Source organism: Salminus brasiliensis, chromosome 1 (genome assembly GCF_030463535.1).
Source record: "Salminus brasiliensis chromosome 1, fSalBra1.hap2, whole genome shotgun sequence".
NCBI classification, from domain to species: Eukaryota; Metazoa; Chordata; class Actinopteri; order Characiformes; family Bryconidae; genus Salminus; species Salminus brasiliensis.
Window position 1 is genome coordinate 10,962,257 of NC_132878.1, and position 26,930 is coordinate 10,989,186.

Below are 26,930 nucleotides of genomic sequence, written 5' to 3' on the forward strand. Positions count from 1 at the left end.
TAAATTTGCTAACTTTTGCTAAATGGAAAATTACAATCAGGATTTTGTTTTAGGATCAAGTAGATACAGTTGAACAAGCTCCCCTATTGGCTTGGAGTTCACGATCAGAACTACCAACCAATCAGATTAACTACCAACACATTAAGAGAGTGAAGGTGAAACCATACAATCGTGTTTCAGCTTCCAGTAGGTGGAACCAGTTTTGTGAGCGTAACCAGGATTTAGTCAGTTTTGGGGGAAACAGCAACGGGTTGTAAACTGATAGAGATGCTGGTATGCTGCTATATACAAGGTCTAATATGTGTTAAGGTCGATTACCACCATGGACTGTGAAGTTTAACAAGAACTCAGGTTTTGAAAGTATTTAATCTAGAATGAATTACAACAAAGTCTTTTTTGCTGCTTGCTTCATATTAACATGGCTGGATTTGCCACAGTCCTAAAAGTTAAGGTTCCTTAGTATTTTAAGTAATTATGTGGAGTTGTGAGCAGTGAATACATTGTCTACATTTGCAGTAAGTGAATATGTCCCTCTGATTCCAGCAGTAAAAGTACAGTGTTCTTGTTTAGGATGATTATGGCCTGGGATTTACAGCGTATATCCTAGGTATGTACTGTACAGGGTGTGTATGCAACTTGCGTTCAGCAAGTGTCCATATCACAAAAGGAATCTGGTGCTTTGTTCAACAGGAAAGCCCAGGAGGAGATGATCTCGGAGCTGCGTCAGCAGAAGTTCTACCTGGAGTCCCAAGCGGGGAAGCTGGAGGCTCAGAATGCCAAACTGGAAGAACACCTGGAGAAGATGAGTCAGCAAGAGCAGAGCAAAAAGAGCCGTCTGATAGAGCTGGAGACGAGACTCCGAGAGGTGAGGAGGGACATATAATGGATTTGATTAGAGAGAGAGAGAGAGCGGGAGGGAGAGACCTAGGGACTGACTGAAAGCAATGGAGAGACAGGCTGATCGAGAGACAGCAAGAGATAAGGGCTTGGTGAGAAACAGACACAGGGACTGACAGAGAGACCTTATAGACTTGAGAGGGACATAGAGAGACACATACAGGGGTTGACAGAGAGAGAGAGACATAGGGACTGCCAGAAAAAAAGAAACATGAGGCTGAGACAACATAGGGGCAGAGAGAGGTAGAAATAGACACAGAGAGATAGGGGCCTGCAAATGAGCAAGATAGATAATGGGAGAAAGAGGCATAGAGACTAAAGGAGAGAAAGACATGATGAGACAGATGAAGCGAGAGAGAAAGACAGTGTCCTCATAAAGCTAGACTGCATGTGCAGGAATTTCAATTGCAGTTAAAACTGTTGATATTTCTTCAAAAGGAACTTTGATCTGTGCTGCTGGTGAGGCTTCATGGCTTTTGGTCGTCTGTCTGTCTGTATGTCTGTACAGATGGGTCTGGAGCACGAGGAGCAGAAGCTGGAGCTGAAGCGGCAGGTGACGGAGCTGACACTGTCTCTGCAGGAGAGAGAGTCTCAGATTAGCAGCCTGCAGGCCGCACGCCACGCGCTGGAGAGCCAACTACAGCAAGCCAAGACTGAACTGGAGGAGACCACCGCAGAGGCTGAGGAGGAGATTACTGCTCTCAGAGTAAGACACACACTCATGCGTGCACACACACACACACACACACGCGTACCATGCAGACCAGAATGCATGATTACTGCTCTTAGAGTGAGGCACAAATACACACATACATATAATATTTTACACATTATACCAGTAGAAATGTTCAGATATTAAATTTAATATTGTAAAATATTGGTAATCATATATTATGATATATAACATATATATAACATATATTATGATAATGTGTTCATAGTAATCTGTTAAGGTTTGATCGTTTTTACTTCTGAGGCATTCTGGATATTCTCAGAATTGAAACATTTCTCTTACACATCTATCTAATCTAATTATTTGAAATCTGTATATATATATTTTTTTAAATGAATATTGTATGTAGGCAGCATCCATTGAGCCGTAAAATTAGTTAGTTGGTTTTGTTTTCTTTGGGGGTTTTTTTTCCTCCCCAATTATATATTTATCCAATCCACTCTCCCCCTATCTTATGTAATTCTCCCTACATTGTAAGGGTGGGGACTCACAAATGCCTCCTCTGTCACATGTGCAATCAGCCACCGCTTAGCAACAAACACGCTCAGATGACAGCGCAAGGTACCCAGCTCTGAAAAGTCCCCTAGCTGATGCCCATGCCAGCGTCAGGCCAGCATCACACTGAAGTAATGTGGGGAAAGATAGAGCCTGGAAAGAGCAAGGCCAGTTGTGCTCTCTCTGGCTCTGGCTGCTGATGGCAGGCAGCGTGACCCGGGATTCTCTCGAAATTAGTTTAGCAGTTAACACACCAGTAAAACCAAATGCCTTTAGTAAGGGTGAGCAGAAACAGAGCACCCTATTGACCGTGGCACAGCTTCTCAACATCGTAGTAGTATTAAGATCATCTTACATGGCAGCAAGAGTGTGTCCTGTGATGTTTGCTCTACAAGTCTTTATGCAGCTGACACTGTGTCTGTCCTCCTTGTCCAGGCTCACAGAGATGAGATTCAGCGCAAGTTTGACGCCTTGAGAGACAGCTGCTCGGTATGTCTATCTCACACTCAAACACATGCATACACACACATACGCGCACACACACACAAACATACATCTCACTGATATCTTAAACGTGGAGTAAAATGTGGAGTGTTTTCATCTGAAAACAGATTTTAAATGTGTGTTTCTGTGCTTGGTGTTATCCACTTAACAAAGTGAATGTGGAAAGAGTGGAAGAGACAGAGAGGGAGGGTCTAGAAAAGAGTAGATCCAAAGAGCAGTGAATGGCATTACATTGTGCGCTGAGTGCCAATAGTAAATCATCACGCATGGTGGCTGTGTCTGGTGCCAAGGACAGCCTCCCCCACACCCTGCAGTGTTTATTCCCCCAATGAACATCTCCTTAAGCCTGTCCTTGACTGAACCTGCATGCTTTATACCTGACCTTGGGGCACTGCAGTTAGTCAGTTACACCCAGGTAGGTTATAGACATTATTAGAAAAGGGGGCTGTAATTGAATTATATTGGATAATCAAGCTGAAGCTACATTATATGTCCATATGTTTGTGAGCACCCCTTCTAATGAATGCACTCAGCTACATCTATGTTGCAAATGCACACACACACACAGCTTGTCTAGTCCCTGTAGAGAAGCACTGCCAGTAGAATAGGATGAATGAACCTGTTGGCAACATGCCTAATAACAGGCGTGGCCTAGAGGGGTATAAAGCATTGAGCTGTGGAGCAGTGGAACTGTATTCGCTGGAGGTGGGGATGGTGATCATCTAACATCCACTAGTAACAACGCTAGTTAGTTACTAGTGGAGATCTTGTGAGCTAGTTTGAAGAACAAAGCTTTGTTCCAGATTTCTCCAGCCAGCTCCTAGATGTGTTAAATTCCATCAGCATCGTACCTGATTTAGCATCTTTAAGTGTTTATTTACTAAACCAGGTGTTTGGTATTCCTTTAAAAAAGATACATTTTAAGCAATTATTATTTAGTATGCTCTTTTATAGTTAATGTACTTAAATGTGCATATGGACATACATACATATTATGCATAAATAATACATCACACACGTAATCATTCGCTGCTTGTATCTCCATTATTGCTGTTATACTTTTTGACATAGTCTGCATCTGGCTTTGTCAAAAACATTAAAGTATTTCTATTGCTTCATTTATCATGATACAATGCAGAATAAAAAAAATAATTAAGAAAATGTCTAAGCTTAGAGGTATCTTTTGAATTATTAGTCTATTCTGACTAGCTATGGTTTTTCTTGGGTAAATAGCAAAGCACTTTGTAAGTCGCTCTGGATAAGAGCGTCTGCTAAATGGCATAAATGTAAATGTAAAAAAAAAATCCATTGCAAGGGGTTTCAAATATTAAAAGCCACTTTGAAATTTTTGCATGACTAAGAATATTCTGAATCATATCAAAATAATTGAATCAAATTATGGTGAAAGTTACAATGTTAGGATTCACTGATTTTTGATTGAATCGTAATCAAACTGCATTGTTGTGAGGTCAGATATTTACACTTTATGTACAAACACAGTGACGCGGCCGCTGATCAGGAAACTGTGCCTGTTCAACAGTGTTATGCTGATGTAAATGATGTGTTTTGCTTGTAGGTGATCACAGATCTGGAGGAGCAGCTGACCCAGCTGACTCAGGAGAATGCCGAGCTGAACCGCCAGAACTTCTACCTATCCAAGCAGCTGGATGAGGTGACGGACGAGAGTGAGGAGAGACTGCAGCTCAGCCAGGACGTAGACCGTCTGCGTCGGGAGGTTGCCGACAGGGAGATGCACCTCAACAACCAGAAGCAGGTAATTTATTTTTTTGGTGGTCAGCATTCCACTTCATGCCCAATGTGCATTTGCACATCAGTGCAACTTGAAGTATCAGAATGCATTCATTAGAAGAAACGTCCACACACATTTAGACATATAGAGGATGCTTAATATCACTCCTTACGCTAGCTGCTCATAGTACATGGATATTAAATCTTCAGTGTTTTTATTTTTTATTAATAACAATTATAACAAGGATATAATTGCGTGATCTACCCCCGTACAGAGTGCACATCCATCCGTTACTCAATGATGAGAAAACAAACGTATAGATATACTATAGAAACAGGTGCTGATCCAACGTCAGCATCTGTAAACCAGATGACCAAAAACAAAACATCTTGCTGAGCCGCACGTTTTCATCCTTACAGAACATCGAGACGCTGAAGACGACGTGCAGCATGCTGGAGGAGCAGGTGGTGGAGCTGGAGACGCTGAATGATGAGCTGCTGGAGAAGGAGCGGCAGTGGGAGGGCTGGCGGGCCGCCCTGGAGGACGAGAAGGAACAGGCGGAGCGCCGCGCTCGCGACCTGCAGCGTCTGCTCGACAACGAGAAGCAGAACCGGCTCCGCGCCGACCAGCGAAGCTCCGAGTCCCGGCAGGCTGTGGAGCTGGCCGTCCGAGAGCACAAGGCCGAAATCCTCGCCCTGCAACAGGCCCTCAAAGAGCAGAGGCTCAAGGCAGAGAGCCTGTCTGACACTGTGAGTCATACTAACACATGCTTTCTCGCTCTTATGTGCTTTAAATGACCAATTTCTCTTGCGTGAGGAATTTTGTGAACACATTTTGTGTTGTGAAATTGCCTTTAAATATTGTGATATAATATTTTTACTATATTGCCCACCTACCTTTACCACTAAAGTTACATAGTACAGTAGCAGCATTCCCCCCTAAAGATTCTACTGCTTTGAAGCATTTAAACAAGCTGTTTTTGGCATGCCATACATCACTTAGGATGAATGAGCAGCCATATGCAAATATTGTCATGGTTGTGACCACACCATTTATTTATTTATTTATTTATTTTAATTTAAAACTTGCAGTTTTTTGCAGCTTCATTATCATGTGTAGTCACAGACTGCAGAGGGAACTGTGTATTTGTTTATTGTTTACATGGTACAAACCAGGAACATGATTGATGATATTTTGGACCTTTAAAAGTCTTGTTCACTTGCTGAATCTCATGACTCATCCTCTAGCCTCTTTAATTTGCACTTTCATTTTTCTTGTGTTGTTTTTAAAACACGGTTTTATTAATATCAGATTGCCAGCAGTGAGAAGTTTCGGTTCCTATATCAGTCAGCAGAAGATCTTTCCCCAGCAGCACTGCAGCCCTAATGCTGATGTTGCTAATACAGAATCAAAGGGCCTTGTGGCGACTCTTTAGCAGTATGTAAATGGCACAATAATTGCAGGAGACTTCTTCCTAGGCCTAGACAAGATACAAGAAACAAAACAGCTATTATTTAATCATTTCCAGGTAATTAAAAAGCTATAAAACTGCATAGTGATTTTATACCAAAACCGATTGGTGTTTGTTGGTGTGCCATACGTCAGGTAGGATAAGTGAGCAGCCATATGCAAATATTTTCATGGTTGTGACCTCACAACTATGATCAATTCAAATGTACACTGTTCTTTGCAACTTAGTGCCCATATGTAGACTATGCTGCAGAGGGAATAGTGTTTTTTAATCTTTGCATAGTATAAGCCAGGCAGATCATCCGTGATATATAAGCCCTTAAAAAAAGTCTCGTTCCCTTAATGAATTTTCTCTTGCTGCGTCTTTCATGACAACTTCCGCTTTTCCTCTGTATTGATTTTAAATGTCAGAAATGATATTTGCCAGCAGTCAGGAGATTCAGTTCCTTTCACTGTGCACTGTAGCCCTTATGCTGATGTGGCTAAAAGGACCTTGTGGCGACTGTTTAGCATTATGTAAATGGAAGAATAATTGCTATGTACTTCTTAATAGGCCTAGATGAGGTACAAGGAACGCGGTTTCCTAACATTTGACTGTAATTAAAAGTTCAAATTTGCATGTCACCAAACCTCACAAGCAAAAGAGCTATTACTTTTTTAGCTATCATTTTCTGGTCATTAAAAAGCTATAAAACTGTGTAGTCTTTTTATGTATGCCTTGTTTAGTGAACTCTAGGCTATATTACTGTGTGCCATATTCAAATTTGATTACCTGTTGAGAGTGTTAAGTGTCAGGCATAGGATTCATATGTAAAAGCAGCACTCTGACTTTGAGTTGTTGAATTGAGTGAAGTAACCATATAAAGGTTCTTTGCTCTGCTTTGCTATGGCTTATGCCTGTGGCTCTGATCTGTGCAACTGTTGTGTGTTCTGTAGCTGAATGATCTGGAGAAGAAACACGCAATGTTGGAGATGAATGCTCGCAGCCTTCAGCAGAAACTGGAGACGGAGAGAGAGCTCAAACAGAGGCTAATGGAGGAGGTGGATCTCTCAGGCACACAAACACACTTTTTTTCTTTCTTTCTACATTGTCAGGGTCATGTAGACCATGCCTATCCTCACTGTTGAAACTAAATCTTGTATCTTCTATACAATCTCCAGTGTCTGTTACTCATGGATTACACATTTTATTAACCATCTCTGTGAAAAATAGAATCTCTGCGATTCTGAGCATGGTATGATTGTTGGTGCGAGTTGGGCTGGTTTGGGTATTTCAGCACAGCTGTCTCTAGAGTTTGTGCAATAAAGAAGATTGGTGTTATAAAGAAGAAACATCCAGTGAGAAGCAGCTCTGCATGAGAAAATGCCTGGTTAAGCTGACAGAAGGGCTCTGTAACTCAAGATGACCACTCTGTACCATTGCTGTGAGCAGAAAAGCATATCAAAATGCACAACACGTCTCACCTTGAGGTGGATGGGTTACAACAGCTGAAGACCATGCAGAGTTCCATTTCCGTCTGCCAAGAACAGAAAGCTGAGGCTGCAGTGGGGACAGACTCACCAAAACTGGACAGTTGAAAACTAAACAAACGTAGCCTGGTCTGATAAATCTCATTGTCTGCTGGTGCAGTCAGAATCTGGTGCCAACAGCATGAATCCATTCACCCACCCTGCCATGTGTCAACAGTCCAGGCCAGGTGGAGGTGGTGTTATGGTGTGAGGAATGTTTTCTAGACACACTTTGGGCTTGGTAATGTCGAAGAATCATCACTTGTATTTGACAGCTTATTTGAGCTTATTGTTACTGACCACGTGCATCCCTTCAAGGCCACAACTCACCCATCATCTGACAGCTACTTCAGCATGAACAGCTTTTGTGAACAAGGACAATAATTTCAGTGTTTTTCTGTGATCTTCCCAGTCACTGGATCAGGAGACCTTTGGGATGTGGTCGAACAGGAGATTCATGAAAGTGCTCCTGAATAATCTGTAGAAATTGAGTAGTGCAATCATGTCAACATGGACCAGAATCTCAAAGGAGTGTTTCCAAAGTCTTGTGGAATCCATGCCATACCAGTATTAAGTATAGTGTTCCTCATAAATTGTTAAAAATTTTAAAGTTAAAAGCTACTTCAGGAGCATATGGCAGAGAGACTAAAAAAGCTAGAATATAACGCTAATCAGAGCCACTCAGAGAAGGGAGCGGACCAGAGGAAGCAATGTTGCGGCCATCTGTTCTGAGAAGCCAGGGGAGCGTCTAAAAGGGCAAAAGAGTGAAAATCAAATGTTAGACCAACTACAAAAGGAAAAGGATTGATCCAGTGAAGCCAGTGTAGCGAGCAGGTATTAGGCTAAAAGCTCACTGTAATATCTCACCATATATTTCAAATCCAACCTCTGCCAGAAAATAAAAGCACATTGGGAAAATGAAAAGAGAAAACAACAGAAGCTTTTGCTGCTGTGTGGTTGTGTACATTGCTGTGGCTACACCATTGTACAGTAGTATACATTCTGAAAACTCTTGTTTACACCCTGAACAGGCAGTAAATTGAAGTTCATCCACTTTTGCCTCCATTTTAAATGTAGTTTTGAGGGTTGTTTTTGTTTCAGAACTGCCTTAAATGAATGATAATGAATTCACCAATATTTAGGATTCTTGTCATAGCTTAATATATGCAATTGCAATGTTTCTTCTCAGCAAGGGAAGCTGCAGCAGCAGATGGACCTCCAGAAGACTCACATCTTCAGACTGACACAGGGCTTGCAAGACGCGCTGGACCAGACTGACCTTCTGAAAACTGAGAGAACAGACTTGGAATACCAGCTTGAGAACATACAGGTACTTTATACACACTCTCTCTCTCTCTCTCTCTCTCACACACACACACACGCACAGCCTTGATTAGCATTCTCTTCACTATATTCAATTCCCAGGTCTAGTTGTGCCTTTTACTAGCCATCCTCTTGCTCACTAACTATTCTGAACAGCTCATCAAAAGCATTTATGGATGCATGAATCATTGATGCCCCCTGAGGGATGAATAGTTTACTGATTTAGACTGAATGAAGTGAAGAGGGAAGAGGCGGATGCATTGTTTCAGCTCAGCAGGTCTCCCACAGTGTGTCTGTCTCTCAGCCTCAGAGTTCCAGCTCACACACACTCACACAAACCCAGCTCCCCAAGTAAAATAAGCTGTCCCTCACAGGCTTGACACAAACAGACAACTGTAACAAAGTCTCAGAGTAGTATTTGTGTAGCCTTGAAGTCAGCATCGCCTGGCCTTTCCTAACCATGACTGTGAACAAGCCACAGCCTTAGCAAGCTAATTAAGACCTAAGAATATAGCAAAGTTTATCTGAGGCCTTAAATCTCTTGGAGTGTCTAAACTTTTGCATGCAGCTCCTTTCTTTTTTTCCACTCTAAAATTGTACAAAACAAAATTGGTTCCTACAAACCGTTTAAAGGTGTCTTAGAATGGAAAACTGTATTTACCTTATTTACCATAGTTGAATAATTAGGTACATTGAACTGACATACTGTAAACTTCAAACACTGTTATGATTTAGTTGAAAAGAAAATCAAGCATCCAAACCTGTGCTGGGAAATGAGCCGGTTCCAAAACCCCAAACCTGTAACCGTCTTCACTCGTTTTATTTACCCCCGGAAAGAAGTACATACATCCAACCCACAACTATGGGAGAATATGGCAGCAAGGTTAAAAAGGTGGCAGATGAAAGATGATGCTAGCCAAACTGAGAGAAGTGCTGGTCAGAGGATGCATAGCTACACGTACAGTATCTGCACAGGGAAGCCGAGAAAGCGGCTAAAAAGAGAAAAGTCGAAAAATAGACAGCAAAAAAAGAGCCAATGCACCAGAGCTGGTGCTAGGCTGAAAGCTAACCCTGCCAACTAGCAAACCACACATCATGCCAACTACACAACTAGAGGATAACAACGCTAGGAAATGTTGTTACATTGCTAAACTAAGCTAGGCTATGCCATGCTATGCTAGGCTGCACTGTGTGGCTACTGTGAGCAGGTTTTTGATTGGGGGAGGGGGGGTGTCCAAATGTTTTCCTGGTCCTGTAAAATGAGACCAGCTAATGTTAACACTTCCACTTTTGAACTGGTAATGGTTATCAGTCACACAATATCCACCCCCCGAATTTACACCAAATGAGTTAAATGAGTACCTACCATTTTTTTAGGTTTCCACCATCTCTCCTGTGTACTTTTCTCTCTCTCTCTCTCTCTCTCTCTCTCTCTCTCTCTCTCTCTTTCTATCACTCACACTCTTTCTCTCTGTAGGCCGTGTATTCTCACGAGAAGGTGAAGATGGAGGGCACTATCTCCCAGCAGACCAAACTCATTGACTTCCTTCAGGCCAAGATGGACCAGCCCACCAAGAAAAAGAAGGTGAGGGAGAGTGAGCGAGCTCTACGCTCATTAACGAGCCTGTGAAATCTTCGCCTTCCCGCAAGGTCCCTAAGGTTTAACCTCATTCATAAAATCTATATCTAATTACAGAATGATTTATTAAGTAAGGATACTCTGAAGTACTGTAGTTATTATTCATAAAGGTGTATGGTCTCTGTGGATAAGGAAATTGATTTGGACCCTCCCTCGCTTGGAGAAATCCTCTTTGCTTCGTAGGGTAGAAGCTGCAGTTGATATTTTAAACACTTTAGCGTTCTATTATCAACGATTAGATTAAATTACACAAGGAAGGGGGTAGTTTTCATGCAATTTTGGATACGATGGATGCAAGTGAAAAAAACTTTGGTAAAATCCAGGCTTCAGGATAATCAGTAGTACTGTGTTAGCTAACTGGTGTCCAAACGTGCTGTGACTAAATAACTACATGGGAGGTAAACACAGAATTGTTCATCTGAACTCTACCTTTCGGACCATTCTCTCTGTCTTGCTGTGTTCTTGTAGGGTATTTTCGGACGTCGGCGAGAGGAGATGGGCGTTAGTGCTAATGGGGCAGTGGCAGGGGCAGTGGCAGTGGCTCAGAGTCAGCCAGCAGTGCCCATGCAGTACAGTGACATGAAGACTGCACTAGAGAAAGAGCGAGCACGCTGTTCTGAGCTGGAGGAGGCTCTGCAGAAGATGAGGATAGAACTACGCTCACTACGAGAGGAGGGTGAGCAACATGCATGCATATATGTGTATATGTTATATATGAACCACCGACAAGGTGGCTCGTTGTTGTGATCAATGGAGGCTCCACCTCACAACTTGCAGGACTTAAAGGATCTGCTGCTAACAGCTTGGTGCCACATACCACAGGACACCTTCAGTGAATCACCTTCACTGAATGCAGTCAAATCCTCACAGCAGGGTTCTAAAATTTCCAGAACAGTATCTCTCTCTCTCTCTCTCTATTTCTCTCTCTTTTTCTCTCGTTCTCTTTCTGTCTATGTCTCTCTCTTCCTCTCCCCCCTCTCTCTTTCTCTCTCTCTCTATTTCTCTCTCTGTCTCTTTCTGTCTGTCTGTCTGTCTCTTCCTCTCCCCCCTCTCTCTTTCTCTCTCTCTCTATGTCTCTCTCTTTCTCTTTCTGTCTATCTGTCTGTCTGTCTCTCTCTTCCTCTCCCCCCTCTCTCTCTCTTTCTCTCTCTCTCTCTTTCTCTTTCTCTCTCTCTCTCTGTCTGTTTCTCTCTTCCTCTTCCCCCTCTTTCTCCTTCTCTCTCTCTCTCCTTCTCTCTCTCTCTCTCTCTCTCTCTCTCTCTCTCTCTCTCTCTCTCTCTCTCTCGCTCTCTCTCAGGCTTGTTTTCCCAGGCTTGTTGCATTTCCTTGTTCTCAGTAGGCCGCCTCTTCAACAGTTATGATCTCGTCTTCTTTCGTTTGCGTCCTGGGGGATAAATCCAGTCAGGCCCGATTATTGTTATGATCATGTGACTGTTCTTTGCCATCACGACTTCCCTATCCTTCCCACTTTACCAGATGCCAGACTCTCATTGTCCAGTAGATTCCTCTAGTTCATTTTTTCTGTTTTCTTTCCATTTGTATGTAATTTCCTGATTTTGACTGATCATATCTGATCCTCTCTCTCTTGTCCTCTGTATCTCTTCAGCGGCTCATTTTAAGGCGCAGGAGCACGTTGCCCCCTCCACACCAGCCTCGGCCCGGCACCAGATCCTAATGTCAGCCATCGTTAAATCACCCGAACGGCAGCCAAACCCCAGCAGCCTACTGAACCCGGCCAGCTCTGCCCGCCGCAAGGAGACTTCAACACCTGAAGGTGAGCCATCCCACTACTTTACTTGGGCTGAACAGGTTTAATAGGGGTCTTTACATCATGATATTGTTTAAGAATTCAGTTCAGTATTTTGGAGTCCAATTTAAAGATCCTATCATTCTTTAAAGAGCCCATAATATAAAACCTTTAAAAACATTTCTTTATGTACCAAAAACATGACCATTCAGGCATCAAAAGAGCAACAGACCCTACTTGAAGTTTGTTATTAGACAGCTAAAATGATTCTGAAACCAGCGCTCATCTTTAATACAAGTTTACATAAAAATTGTGATGCACTTTAATTCCTATCTGTTTTTATCAGTGGCTTTATTCAACACTGAACTCTGAGATCAGGACGTAAGTTAAATTCACACACAAAAAGACTGAACAGATAACAGCCTGACAGGGTTTTGGGGTCTGTGTTGAGCGCTTTACATACTCTTACTCATGTCTGCTAACCGTTATGCACCAAGTGTCCTAATACTTATTTTTTCCAAAATTTGAATTTGGTCTCTAGTCTGCAGTATACTATTGAAAACAGATCAAACCAGTATATCAGTTCAACTGTTGATTTATTTTTATATAGACATATTAACAGCGATTGAGGCTGAGGTTAAATTTGAATGAATGTTTAAGAAGTTAACGTTGTGTGTATGTGCATGATTTCCTAATACCTTTAGATGTTCTTCTTAAGTGAAGTGCTTCTATTAAAGCTAAATAAATATCAGTATTAGCCGGTACTGAAGTCAGTATTGTAGCCAAAAGATAAGGTGATTGTGTGCCCTCTTTATTCTGACCAGGTCATCATGGAAAGATTTTTACTGGGTATGCTCCGATATGAAATTCAGAACTGATTTTTTTTGCTGTAGTAAAGTGTATTGTGCTTTGTCTACCTGGATTATCATTGCAGATAAATACAACATTGGTTTCTGTAGGGTTCCAGATACAGTCAAATGAATAACATACAGATATGTATGCAGTGCAGTCCATCACCTAAACATTCTTCTCTTCTAGACTAAATTTGTCATTAAAATATTGGTTTACACTGTTGGTCAAATTTGAACACCCATCCGATGCAGACATTTTTTTAAGAGGCTATCTGCAGATGGCGATATGATTCAGATATCATCATGCATTCCAAGAATATGTCTGCAAATTGGTGCTAGCCTATTTAATGTAGCATTATGTGAGAATTGCTATTTTTTGGCTCCCCCTACAGGTGGGGAGTGTAATTCACTTTTACTTCACCACTATAAATACAAATCACACTGAGCTTCGCCTCATGGACAGCATGCATTTATTGACAAGCTGAGAGATACAGAACCAGCATCTGAGATGAAAGAGTCATGTGGACTGAGGAGGAAGAGTTAAAGTATTTGACAGATTTGACACAAATATGACTCTATGGGTGACAGTGTTATGTAGTTGTAGTGAGAGGTCTCGTGCAGCTCCTCCAAAGTTCCATGCTGTAAAAGCAGCGTCCTGGCCCTGGGTGGCAATAACAGAACCGTCATTCTCCCTCTTACAGTCAGAGGAGCATATTTTCAGGTACACCTGCTACAATTAAAATTATGGAAAACAATTGAGAATTGAGTTGATAACATTGTGCAACACCAGTTTGCACTTTCTTTTCTTACTCGTTCCCTTTCGTCTCTGCCTGTCTCCTGCTCTCTCTCTCTCTCTCTCTCTCTCTCTCTGGCTGTGAGGGGGATGGAATGGTCCTCTCACTGTCTGTGTCCTCTTCTGCTGTCTTCCCTCTGTCTATCTCTGTCTCTGTGAAGCCTGAGACCTCTTTGTCTTCTCTTATCTCTTCTACTCTTTTCAGAGAAGAGGAGGGTTACGTTCGAAAGTAAGTTTGGCGCTTGCTTCCCTCTTTCTTTCAGTCTCTCTGTCTCAGATTCGACTTTCTCTCTCCCTCTTTTTCCTGCTCTCCATCGTCTGCTCGTCCGTCTCCTTGGTGAGATACGGTCAGTTGGGTGGATTTATGAAGCTATGCACTGTAGCAATAAGGCCTTCTTTACCAGTTCAGAAAAACATCTTCTGATGCGTTTCATTTTCTGCCCCTGTCTCCTGATTTTCAGTATTTTTGGAGCTGTTATACTTCATAGCAATATGGATATGGATATCACTGATTACCAATCTGCCTGCCAATATTTTTCCCCCTAAAGCTGGGATGACGCACAGATCTTGTTCTGTACACACTAGGCTGACATATTTATAGCATTTTGATATTTAGTGCTAGACTGAATAATAGACCAGTAAGCTTATAAATATGTTCACTACAATAAACCAAAGCGCTAAAAAAAAAACCAATATTAAGTATGTACAGTAAGACATTTGTGATCATGGGGAATTTCCATGTTCCATGAAAGTTCCAAATGTTTGTGGACACCCTTTCTAATGAATGCATTCAGCTACTAACACAGATGACACAGATATGCCAGTGCACACACACACAGATTGTCACGCTAGAGAAGTTTTGCCAATAGAATAGGGGACTCTGAAGCAGATAAGCATGAACCTATTGGCACCATGCCTAAAGCCAGGCGTGGGCTAGAGGGGTATAAAGGCCCCAGCATTGAGCTGTGGAGCAGTGGAATGTGTTCTCTGGAATGATGGATGGTGATCTATCTATCGATCTATCTTTTTATTTAATTTAATTTTATTTATTGATTTATTGATTGATCTTTCATTTTGATAAGTTTGGGATGAAGATGGGTGGTGTCGCTGAATGCAATCAGATCTTCACAGCAATGCTCCAATTCTCCAAATCTAGTAGAACAAAAGCAGCCTTTATATATATATATATATATATGTCATCATATTTATTTGTTTGTTTGTTTGTGTATTTTTCTGTCATGTGATTAGATGAAATGGACTAAACAGAAAACACATAATGGCCTCAAACCCTCAAAGATATGAATATTACCTTTCATTATTTAACACATCTACATCCAATTACCAGAAACTTACAGTTGATCAGTGGTCTTTAGGTTTCGTAGTTCCATATTGCAGAACCCTAATAGCTGGATAGATCCGCATCAGGTCAAGAACCCACACACAGTTGGGCTGTAGAATTAATGTGACAAGCTTACAAATACACCCAAATATTTAAATACAGCACAACCTCGGGTGGCCGTTAATGAGATGGGCAAATCAGTGTTGCGCTCCTGTATGTATTGTTCCAGATGAGACGTGCATAGCGGAGTAAGCCTCTCTCTTCCTCTCTGACCCATGCACTCCACCATCCCCATTCAGTCTGCCAATCAAGCCTGACACCCACCACAAACAAGGCACTTCTCTCCCTGCCCCTCTCTCTTTCTCATTCAGACTCTCTGGTTTGATCATTCCTTTGACTCAATAATTGAGTTTCGTCTCCAGCTCCTGTCATTGCCCTGAAGCATGCAGTCTACTGCCGCTGGCTTTGATATTGAGATTGCATTGTCTCTTTCGCTCTCTCTCTCTCTCTCTCTCTCTCTCTCTCTCTCTCTCTCTCTCTCTCTCTCTCTCTCTCTCTCTCTCTCTCTTTCAGGATCTCTCTCTTTCTCCCTTCCTGTGTCTCTCTCATACCCTCTTGCTTTGTCTCTCATTTGGACGAGTCGTCTCTATCCGTTTGTCTGGCTCTCTTTTTTTCGTCCTCTCTCTCCCCCTCCCTCCCTTCTTTCTCTTACTCGCTCGCTCTCTCTCTCTCTCTCTCTCTCTCTCTCTCTCTCTCTCTCTCTCTCTCTCTCTCTCTCGTGTGCGCGCTCTCTCAACTTTAATTTTGGCAGTTGTTGTTCTAAACTCTGCTTTCAAGACTTTGCTTCCCATTCTCTTTCAAACAACTCCTCCCCCCATCTGTACTCCCGACCCCACCCGCCAACCCCCTGGCAGTGCACAGAGCCCTGCATGTGAACGACACTTGCTGTTGAAGAAGATACTCATGTCACTTTAAGAGAGGATAAATGTGCATCTTTGATCTGTAAAAGTCAAACGTTTGGTCTCATCATTTTTTTTTTTTTGGGGGGGGGTTAGTAAAAGTGATGATAATGATATGTTAGCTCCCCATATACCCCTGCAACAGCATCCAACTACAGTCATGGCCTTAAATATTGAATATTTATTTATTTATGTATTTATTTTTAACATTTGAAAAGCATTTATTTAAACAATACAAAAAAGCAGAGGGTGAACCTTATTGTGACCTTATTCCAAACAAAACTGTAGTCATCTTTTTACAATGGTAGAAAATAATTGGATTTTGATCTGGTAGAGCTTTTTTTAATTAGTAATGGTGGCATGTAACATTTGCTGACATAATCAGATGTTCATCCAGTTTAAATGGAGAAACACTGAGCATGAGGAAAAGAAAGAAGAGCCATTTGGATTGTCTGAGGATGTGAAAACCAAAACTGTAGAAAAGCATGGACGATCTCAAATCTACACGTCCATCCACAGAGATCTTAATGTTCCTGTGTCCACTGTGCACATCATCATTAAGATGTCTACAGCCCATGGTACTGCAGCTAACTTCACTGGATGTGAACGGATAAGAAAATTAATGGAATGGAATGAAAGATTGGTGTTCGATTGGTGGCTAAAGAACATTTACATTACATTTACATTTAAGGCATTTAGCAGACGCTCTTATCCAAAGTGCTTTATTATTTACCTTATTACTATTTATCTTATTAAGATACCTCTAAGTTTAGACACTGGTTTAGAACCTGGATTATCTTCCAAACAAATTCAAAGTAGAGTCCAGTGATCTGGTAGAGAGATGTAATTGATTAATTTTTTGTTGTTGCTTCCAAAGTATTTGACCAAATATTAAATTGAGAATGTTAATAATTCTGTCAATTCCATTTCTGTAACTGTGTGTGGAATGATATCAATTTTAACTTTCTTTCCCCCTCTGCTTTTTTGTGCTGTTCAAGTGCAAACAAAGGAAATAAACATGTGAATACCAAAGCATTTAACTGCAGTTAATTTCTGGGAGACATGGTGCATTTTCTGAAAGAAATGCAGGGTTGCTGATATTTTTGGCCATAACTGTGGGTGTCTGCATATGTGGAACAAGCATACTTATTCTGTAAGTGTGCCCAAATCAATACAATACTAATAAGGAAACCTCTTAAGAATAGTTGTGTCCAAACTGTATATTAGCTCAAGAACTGGGGTGTAATCACTTGCAGTGGCCTACTGAAATGCTTCAGTGAATTGCCTCTTAGCATCCCTGCTCATGGATGCTTAGAATTAGCTTTACTTTAAGCCCTACATTCAGTAAGAACACCCTCTGCTGATAAATCTGCTTTAGAGCTTGTGAAACAGATTAATGTAGCATGGTGAGAAGATAAGCCCCACTGCCAGCACGGTCAAAGGAGGATCTATTAGCTGTGCTTCAGCAGTATTAGGATATAGTGATCAGCTTTGTTTGATATGTTTAAAAGATGTCAATGTTGACAGGAATGGTTCGGCAAAAATTCTAATGATTTATCACTTGCCACAGATGCATAGCCTATCAGCCAAGTCATGTTTGATGTCCGTCATGTGCTTTTTTAAGGCTGATGTTGCAAAAAAAACAAAACACTGGGTTGAGACTGTCACCAATGATATCTTAATTTATATTTGCCCAGAATTTCAATTTCTTCACTTTAAAAATTGCTAAAATGTAAAACTACATTATTATCCACATGGCTTCCCTCTTTGTGGTACTATTCAGCTTTCAAACTGGGCCGCAGTGCACAGTATGATGCACCATATTGTGCTGAGGTTAACAGTGGTTTTGGTTTTACTCAATCTGGCTCTTAATTGTTTGTCTGTGGAGATGTTTACTTGTTTTTATAGACTAAAGTAAGTTGAACCGTGTTCTAAACCACATTGGAACAAATGAAGATCTGCCCTTTGAGTGACGCCTTAAAAAAAATAAGGTTTTGTTCCATAAATAACTTTGCCCAACGTCTAAGAGATGTACATTAATCAGCTGTAACATCAGTACCACTGAAGATGGATGAAAGGCAGCAAGTAAACAGTCAGTTGTTGAAGGTGATGAAGTGTTAAAAGCAGTATATAAAAAAAAAAAGGTCACTTTGAAAAGAACCAAACTGTGATGGCTAGTCAACTGGGTCAGAACATCCCCAAAACATCAGGCCTCATGAGGTGTTCCTGGTATGCACTGGTTAGTACCTACCAAAATTGCTCCAAGGAAGGACAACCGGTGAACCGTCGACAAATGGGCACCCAAGTCTCATTCATTACATCCACACCTCACAACATACAGGACTTAAAGGATCTGCTGCTGACGTCTTGGTGCCAGATACTGCAGAACCCCTTTAAAAGTTCTTGTGGCATACATGCACACTGAACTTAGACTGTAACCAGTCTCATCCCTATAAATACCCAATAACATCATTTATTCACTTTAAAAGTCTATCAGAAAGCTATCTAACATTTAAAAAGAGTAAAACTAACTGTTAAAATTTTAATATTATTAATCGTAATGCTACCCTTTAACTGGACTGCAATGCACAGAATGATTCCACATGCTGTGCTGAGGTAAAAGTGGTTCCGGTTACTCCGAATAGTTGGCCCGCTCAGCTCTGTGGAGACGTTTATTTGATCATTTTGTTGACTAAAGTAAATCGTACTGTGTTGTACTACACATGGAATCAAATGAAGATCTGAATGGTGTGATTGGTGACAGTCTAAGTCCAGTGTTTGTTGGCAGTGTTAGCCTAGTATTTCCTGTTGTAAACTAAAGAAGCAAATGTTAGATAGCGAACATGTCTTTGCTGAGTGACTGCATCTGAGGTAAGTGATGGATCATGCTAATTAGATGTTTATATTTTTTGCCGAACTGTTCCTTTAAGCAGAGTGATTTGCTGTATAGTATATCATATTCTGCCTCTTATTGCCTTAACCTCATCAGCAATGAACTTGTGTTCACTCAGATGATCATTACAAAGAATCAAAGCAGAGGACAGAAAGGCCATCATTAGAACTGTCTAACTCTGACTGTGGATCTGTTTTATCTGTCTCTCTCTCTAGAGTACGGCCGGCGTGTGAAGGAGAGGATGCACCATAACATTCCTCACCGCTTCACAGTCGGGCTCAATATGAGAGCGGCTAAGTGTGCTGTGTGCCTGGACACTGTTCATTTCGGCCGACAGGCTGCGACATGCCTGGGTACACTCGCAGATACACAAACTCTCACACTGTCTAGACCATTTCTTTACATTTACTGCTATACATCTCAGAAAACACTTACCAGTGAGATGCCCTTTCTGTGTGATCAGAGCGTCAAAGAACCTATTTCCCTACTTTCCTTAGCACACCTAGTATTTGGTTAGTCCAACAGAAAGTGACACATTGACTTAGATGCCTTCGGTAGAATTCTGGTGGGATATTTGACTATTTGTGGCAGGATTGGTGGGATTCGAGTACATTTGAGTCCTCTTGGAACAGCCAAGTGTGTCCATGTTTAACTGTCTAGCTGATGGTTTGAGGAAGATTATGCTGAGGAAATCTGATGTAGTCCTCCTCCTTTATTATTCCATCCAATTTGTGCAATGTACCAGTTCCACTGACAACAAAACAGCCCCAAAGCATGATGCTACCACCGCCATGCTTAACAATTGGTACAGTGTTCTTGGAGTTGAATGCCCCACCTATACTTCTCCAAACATATCTTTGGTCATCTGACCATAAAATGTTCTTTCAGAAGACTTCAGAAGTCTCTCTCTCTGTGTTCAGTTGCGAACTTTAGTCAAGCTTGAAGGTGTTGATTTTGGACCGGGGCTTCTTTCCTAGCCTTTCAGTCCATGGCTTGACTGTAATAATTGACACTGGTGTTCCAGCAGCTTCCAGGCCTGTGCCTTGGTGGTTTTCTTGGATTTCTCCTGACCATCCAAAACCACTTTATTCTTTTGTGTTTGTGTTTTCTTCCACACTATGGCAAAGTGGCTACACCTGAGTGTATGTAAATATCTGACCACAACTAGCTAGCCTGTGTAAGATAAATTAGCATCTAGAGGCAAATAAGTAGTAATGTAGGCATGCAGTTTGTTCAATGCTAATTGGAATGGGCATAAGCCTCCTTTGCTTTATTAACTACATTAGCTCCAGAGTTCCAGAGCTCCAGAAACTGAACATGCCTTGGACGACTAAGGGAGCCAGCTAAACTCTTTGACACTCCCATATATATAGACAACAATGAGCAGGCTCATGTGCTATGATGTGAAACCTGCTTTAGAAGTACTTGAAGTGTCACTGTTATCTATCTTTTTCAAGTCCATATCAAAACTTTTCTGTTGTTATCCATCTCCTCTCTCCTCTCTCAGAATGTCATACTCTGTGCCATCCTAAGTGTTCCCCCTGTCTTCCGGCTACATGTGGCCTGCCTCCAGAGTATGCCACCCACTTCTCGGAGGCTCTGTGCAGAGACAAGGCCAACTCTCCAGCCCTGCAGGTCAAAGAGGCCTCAGGCCATGTTCGCCTGGAAGGCTGGATGAAGCAGCCCAGGTAGGAGGGTCTTTTTTTTAGGATTTGAACGGTGAAGGTGTGGACAGATCAAACAGGGACTGAAGCCATGGCTAGAAGCTTTGAAGGTTTAGTGTTTATAAGGGGTTATGTTGATGATAAAGATTTAGTTTTAGATCGAAACATTAGCCAACACTTTGTCTCACAGCATTTCTTAAGCAATTTCGTGTAATACATTTCCGTATAGCTTTTAGAGACAGACCATTACTGCTTTGAAAAATTATGATGAATTTCTAGCCTTAGCTTAGCTAGTCCAAAAACAAAAAAAACTTCAGAGTCTGAGAGAACAAAGACAACTGCTGTCACAGACAGAAAACTAAAATACATACAGTTCTGTGGTGTTTAGCTTTGTTAGCTTAGTTAACAGGCCAAATATGTCTTGTAGAGACATTCTTATGTTCAATTAAAACATAAGAATACTTGCTTGATGTGTTTTCATCTCTGGCTATGATTGTATGTGTTTCCATCTCTGACCCAGGTTTGCTGACTTTTTCTTTCTTTTTTCATGTATTTCTTTTTGTTTGTAAACTAGTCTGTAAACTCACATCTTGCATAATCCTGTTAATTCCCATCTTTGTCAGTGTGTGACATTAACAGTCAGTGAGGTACCCTTACACTCCTAAAATATATATCCCCCATGTATATTTTAGGAGTGTAAGGGTATCTCACTGACTGAATGTGATTATTTGACGATTTACTAGACTGACAGACCAGACATTTCTGGTCGTAAATCATCTTAAAATACTGTCATCATTTTGAGAGTGTCATTATTTTTGTACAGCATGATGTACCTTGGTTGTAAAGTACCTTTGCTGTGGATATGTTAGAATTTGTCCTTTGCAGGATCCTTTCAGATGATCTTTAAGAGGTCTGATATCATGACTGATTATTAAACAGTCCTGCTTCTCACATCCAACAGACTCAATAAGACTCACTCAGTTACCTTTATTTATATAAGGTACATTGTTAATAAAAATATAATTTAATTTAAAAGCATTTATCTCAGCTATAAGAGAGTTTTGGCTCGTAAAAGCCCCAAAGCACATTAGAACATATGCAGGCACACACAAATACAGTAAAGTAACAAGGATTTTTCATTTTGAGGAAAGTAGTTGAGATCTTGTGAGCTAAAAGAACAAAGCTTGATTCCAGATTTCTCTTTTTGTTGTTTTTAAAAAATAGGTGTACTTACTACTGCAGTGGTTTTTGGAAGGTGGGGGGGTACTTTAGAACAGGTGTAGGGAGTATCCAGGCTGCACATGAAAGGGCCAAGGTATGAGCTTATGATGATCTGTGTGATTCTCCTGCAGAAATGGCAAGCGTGGTCAGCAGGGCTGGGAGAGCAAGTATGTAGTGCTGGATGGAACCAAAGTCTCCATCTATGAGTCTGAGCCTAGAGAAGGTACTGAACTGCTTCTTTGCCATGTAGCTTCAGTGTATGTGCTGTAAGAGTGCATGATGAATTGTATACATTGTGAAATATGCTTTTATATGTCATTATTTTCCTCTTTAGAGAGCTCTGAAATTGCATTTTAATCATAATGTGTCGCTCATAACATTTGTAACATCTAAAATCTTTTTTTTCTATATTCTACAGTCTTAGTGTGCAGTGTGTATATACAGCAAGTAAGCATGGGGCGTAATGTGTGTCAGTAAAACACAGTCTTTGTGTATGTATCTGCTGCAGATTCAGTGAAGCCGGAGGAGGAGTTTGAGCTTTGTTTGCCGGATGGTGAGGTGACGGTGCATGGAGCTGTTGGTGCCTCAGAGCTCATCAACACTGCCAAGTCAGGTTAGAGTCCAGCAGCACAGCTGAACCTGTGGGGTTAGGGACATTGCAAATGTTTGATGTTAACCCACTTGGGGGGTGGTATTTTGGGCTGTTATATTTTCTACAGATATAAAAAGTTATTTTTACTGGTTTGCATTAGGTTACAAACTGATTATTCAGACGGAAAACGCAATTCCCCCTTAGCCCACATGTAGTCACTATGCTTCTTTAGTTATTTACTGAAACTACGATGCTCATAAAGATAACAAGTAGCACATAGTTAGCACACACTTGCCTTAAATCATCTCAGGTTCTTAAATGATTGCAGATAGATTTGCTTATGTGCTTTCAAAGACTGCACATTACTGTTACTTATACTTATAAAGTATTTAGTCAGCCACTGATTGTGCAAGTTCTTCTACTTAGAAAGATGAGAGGTCTGTAATTTTCATCATAAGTACATTTCAACTAGGAGAGACAAAATGGTAAAAAAAAATCCAGGAAATCATATTGTCTGATTTTTTAAGAATTTATTTGTAAATAATGGTGGAAAATAAGTATTTGGTCACCAACAAACAAGCAAGATTTCTGGCTCTCACAGACCTGTAACAACTTCTTTAAGATGCTCTTCTGTCCTCCACTCATTACCTGTATTAATGGCACCTGTTTGACCTCGTTATCTGTATAAAAGACACCTGCCCACAACCTCAAACAGTCACACATCTTTTGGCTGATTAAATACTTTTTCCCCCCACTGTATAGACAGAATTGTAGGTCATGTAGCAGAGATGGTTACAGTAGCCTAAACCCATACACAAGTAAAAGTATCATTTTTCTGTGAAGAAATAGTTTAATTAAAATAGCCTTTCCAAAAACAAATTAAGTCTGTATTTAGCAGCTTTATAGAACATCATCTCAGAATTGTGACCAATTAGTACTAAATCAGTACAAGCGCAGTACAAAACACTACTGAATTAATAATGAAGTGGTGATGACTAGAATGTGAGTACAGCAGGAACATACAGAACCTATGACTACATTTAATGTTACTAATTACTAACCATCCTGTATAGTAGCAGAGTTACAGCTATCTCAGAGTCTTAATGTTGTCTGTCCATTTGTATAGACAACAGTCTGTTGAACAGCTTCAGATATCTCATAAGCAAGTCTATTTAAAATTACAGGATACGTTTTAAGCTGAGATCATTTAGAAACACAGGGGTGTAAGCTTTCTATATAGAGCCACTGCCTTTACTGAAGATCCCTTAAATAACCCATTTAAACTTTACCATGCAGGTTTAGGCTGAGAAGCTACATTTAGGGAGTGAGGTGTAAATGAAATCTTTTACTTGACCAAAGCAATTACTCATAACACAAAGGGTGTGTGTGTGTGTGTGTGTGCGCAGATATCCCGTATGTGTTGAAGCTAGAGTCCCACCCTCACACTACGTGTTGGCCTGGTCAGTCTCTCTACTTCATGGCCCCTAGTTTTCCTGATAAGCAGCGGTGGGTGGCTGTTCTGGAGTCAGTGGTGGCTGGCAGCAGAGGCTCCCGTGACAAAAATGAACCGGAAGCGGTGAGTGGACATTTATGGGTGTGTGTGTGTTTATATATGTTGTTAGTGATACAGCTTATGTGTTATGCTGTGTGTTTAATGACCAGGGCCAGATTACAAACCTCTAAATCCTCACCATTCCTACAACACTCCCCCTATTTTACATCACTTATTCATTATTGAATACATAAAACCTTGTACCATTTTTACTAGAGACTTTTAAACTGAAATAACATCAGCTCTGCAGCTTTGATCTAGAGATGATCCAGGTTTGATGCTATCAGCTTTCTTTTTCTGTATTTGTTACCCTACAAAAATAAATGCTATATTTCTTGGTAACATCTTGGTAAATTGGGTAGATTTAGGCCTCATCCACACATATCCATAACATAGCTTTTCCCCTGCGTTTTCAATGAAAAGCAAGGTTTTTGAAAACGCTCACTAGGACAAAGTGAACTTGTGTGTGATTGGTACTGAAAAACAAATTATATACTAAAGCTACAAAAACACTTCTTCTCTGCCTGATCAGGAGTGTATGTGATTGACCAATGGAGATATTTTTAGAAACACTACTGGAGATGCAGAGAACAACCTGCATTTTAAAAATATATCTGGATACATGTGGATAGGGCCTTAGTCCCACTTTCTACTCTTTATAAATTATGACATATCTGTATCGGCTCACTGTTTTTATGTTTGTGCATCTCTATTTATATATTTATTAGTTTGTTTGTTTATTTGTATTCAAAAACCTTTTGAGGCCCTGGACTTTGGGTGCTTTTGGTCACCAGTCTAGTAGATTTTGCCATGCATACTGCCCCCTACACTTCCTTTACTGTATTACAGTCTGTCTGAGTGACGGCATGAGGCGTAAATCAGATATACATTATAAAATGCATAAACTGTTTCCCTTATAAATGACTAATTGTTGTAGCACTGATATGTGTTTGTGTGTGCACCTTATTCATGTAACATTGAAAACTGCATCCACTGAAACTGACTTTTTCTAATCTCTAATTGTGTCTTTCTTGTAACTTGTCTGTCTGTAGTCCAAGTGTTAATCCAATCCAATCCAATTTAATCTAATCATTAATCTTGTGTGTCCATGTGTGTTGTATGATGAACACTATAGGCAGGTGTAGCTAAACGACAGAAGAATCTCTCTCCACTGGTGCAGGTAAACCCATTTCAGGCCTCCAGCTGAGCTCCAGTTTGCCTGCTGCTTGGATCCTGCCTTACTGATATTGAGATCTTCCCACATAGTACAGAACAATACACGTGCATACGAAAAACTCACACACACACGTACAGCACAGTGCCATTGTCTAAGACAGTGTCTTTTTTATGATTTATTTGACCAATACTTAACCCAAACCACTGTATAGCATTACAATGATTACAGACTACTTACACAGTGAGAGTGTGCTGTTGGTCAGTGAAGGTCATGTTAGTTAGAAGAGCACAGGTTTGGCTCTTGCTGTTTTATCGCATCTGGAGTCCAAGAAAGCGGTGTCCGGGTACATAGATGACGCTCTCTCCCCTCATCACTTTTGAAGCAATGGTGGCCGGCACAGGTGTGGTGGAGCTGGGGACCTGGTGCTTCCCTCCGAGCGTGTCTGCTACATTGGAGGCAGTTCGTAAAGAAGCGCTGACTGGCTTTGCATGTATCAGAGGAGATGTGTTAAATCCTTGCCCTTCAAGTGTCGGGAACACTGTTAGTGCTAGAGGGAGTTACGAACGGGTAGGTTAATTGATCACAGGAGTGTGGGTTCGATATCCAGGTCCACCAAGCTGTCACTTAACCGTCTCTGCTATCCCTGTGATCCGACCCTGTCTTTCTAAGCTGGAATATACAAATTCTGTATTCTACTGCACAAGTATTAATGATAATAGAGGCATATTATGTAATGAAGGTTATATTAAATAAGGTATCAGATGGTATATGTAAATACTGGTTTCCAAACACATTTACATCAAGTCACAGTATTGTTGTTTATATGCAAATGGTCGCTGTCACAAAAAACTTGTATCTCCGAAATGGCAGCTTTTACAGGAGAAGGATAGAACCATCTTAGCTTTCAATAGAAGTCAGTTTGGAAAGATTTTATTCTTAGTCATTTTGGAGCATTTCTATTGGTCCGTTCATCATGAAGTTCTGACACAGTGTAAAGAACAACTGCCAGATTTGCAGTATGTCAAAACCAGCAAAAATGGAGAGGACTGTGTGGTAGTGATGTTTATATACCGTTTTCTCTGTCTATAACTTAGGCGCTGTGCTGTACTTTCACTTACAGACTTCACAGATTTGCCTAGACCTCGGAAACACAAGTTTGAATGTGCATCAGTGCCTGTGGCGCAGCATGTGTCCTTGCTCATGTGTCTCCTCATGTTGTGTGCATGACTGTTTTGCTTGCACCATTTGGTCTGCGAAAGCTGCTGTTCATTGTCTCTACAGGACCCAGTGAATGCATTGCGCTAACTGCCTAATGCTGCCTAATAGCGCCTCATGCTGGTTTTGTGTATCTTCTGGAAAATAGGCTGGATGTATACATTCTGTTTGCAGGATTTGCTAAATCTAAACCTGTGTATTTTCTCTTCTCTTTCTGTTTCTCCCATATGCAGAAACTATTGGGGAACTCTTTGCTGAAGCTGGAGGGTGATGACCGTTTGGATATCAACTGTACTTTACCCCTCACTGATCAGGTATTTCATTAACAGACGTGACTCTTCTTTGATGTTTGACTAATGTAAAGGACAATAATGAGGAATGGTGTGTGTGTGTGTGTGTTTCAGATTGTAATGGTGGGTTCAGAGGAGGGTCTGTATGCTCTGAACGTGATAAAGAACTCTCTGACTCACATCCCAGGCCTCACCTCGGTCTTCCAGATCCAGATTCTCAAAGAGCTTGACAAACTGCTAATGATTACAGGTCAGTCCACACACACTCACACACACTCTCACACACGCACATTCATACTGCTGATAAAATCTGACTC

At 41.0% G+C, this 26,930-nt stretch overlaps 1 protein-coding gene across 4 annotated transcripts in view; it reads left to right on the forward strand.

Moving 5' to 3' along the window:
- Positions 1-26,930, forward strand: part of cita (citron rho-interacting serine/threonine kinase a) — a 115,272-nt gene that overhangs the window by 74,345 nt on the left and 13,997 nt on the right. The window contains exons 13-31 of one of the 4 annotated variants that reach the window (XM_072664257.1): positions 691-865; positions 1,406-1,603; positions 2,561-2,614; positions 4,206-4,403; positions 4,799-5,128; positions 6,786-6,890; positions 8,548-8,688; positions 10,159-10,266; positions 10,789-10,996; positions 11,927-12,094; positions 13,917-13,940; positions 19,118-19,255; positions 20,410-20,590; positions 21,919-22,010; positions 22,296-22,400; positions 23,786-23,955; positions 25,067-25,111; positions 26,557-26,637; positions 26,728-26,863. In XM_072664257.1, coding sequence (XP_072520358.1) covers positions 691-865; positions 1,406-1,603; positions 2,561-2,614; positions 4,206-4,403; positions 4,799-5,128; positions 6,786-6,890; positions 8,548-8,688; positions 10,159-10,266; positions 10,789-10,996; positions 11,927-12,094; positions 13,917-13,940; positions 19,118-19,255; positions 20,410-20,590; positions 21,919-22,010; positions 22,296-22,400; positions 23,786-23,955; positions 25,067-25,111; positions 26,557-26,637; positions 26,728-26,863 — 2,657 coding nt within the window. The remainder of the gene's footprint in view (positions 1-690; positions 866-1,405; positions 1,604-2,560; positions 2,615-4,205; positions 4,404-4,798; positions 5,129-6,785; positions 6,891-8,547; positions 8,689-10,158; positions 10,267-10,788; positions 10,997-11,926; positions 12,095-13,916; positions 13,941-19,117; positions 19,256-20,409; positions 20,591-21,918; positions 22,011-22,295; positions 22,401-23,785; positions 23,956-25,066; positions 25,112-26,556; positions 26,638-26,727; positions 26,864-26,930) is intronic. The other 3 variants (XM_072664404.1, XM_072664333.1, XM_072664482.1) reach the window with 3 other exon arrangements.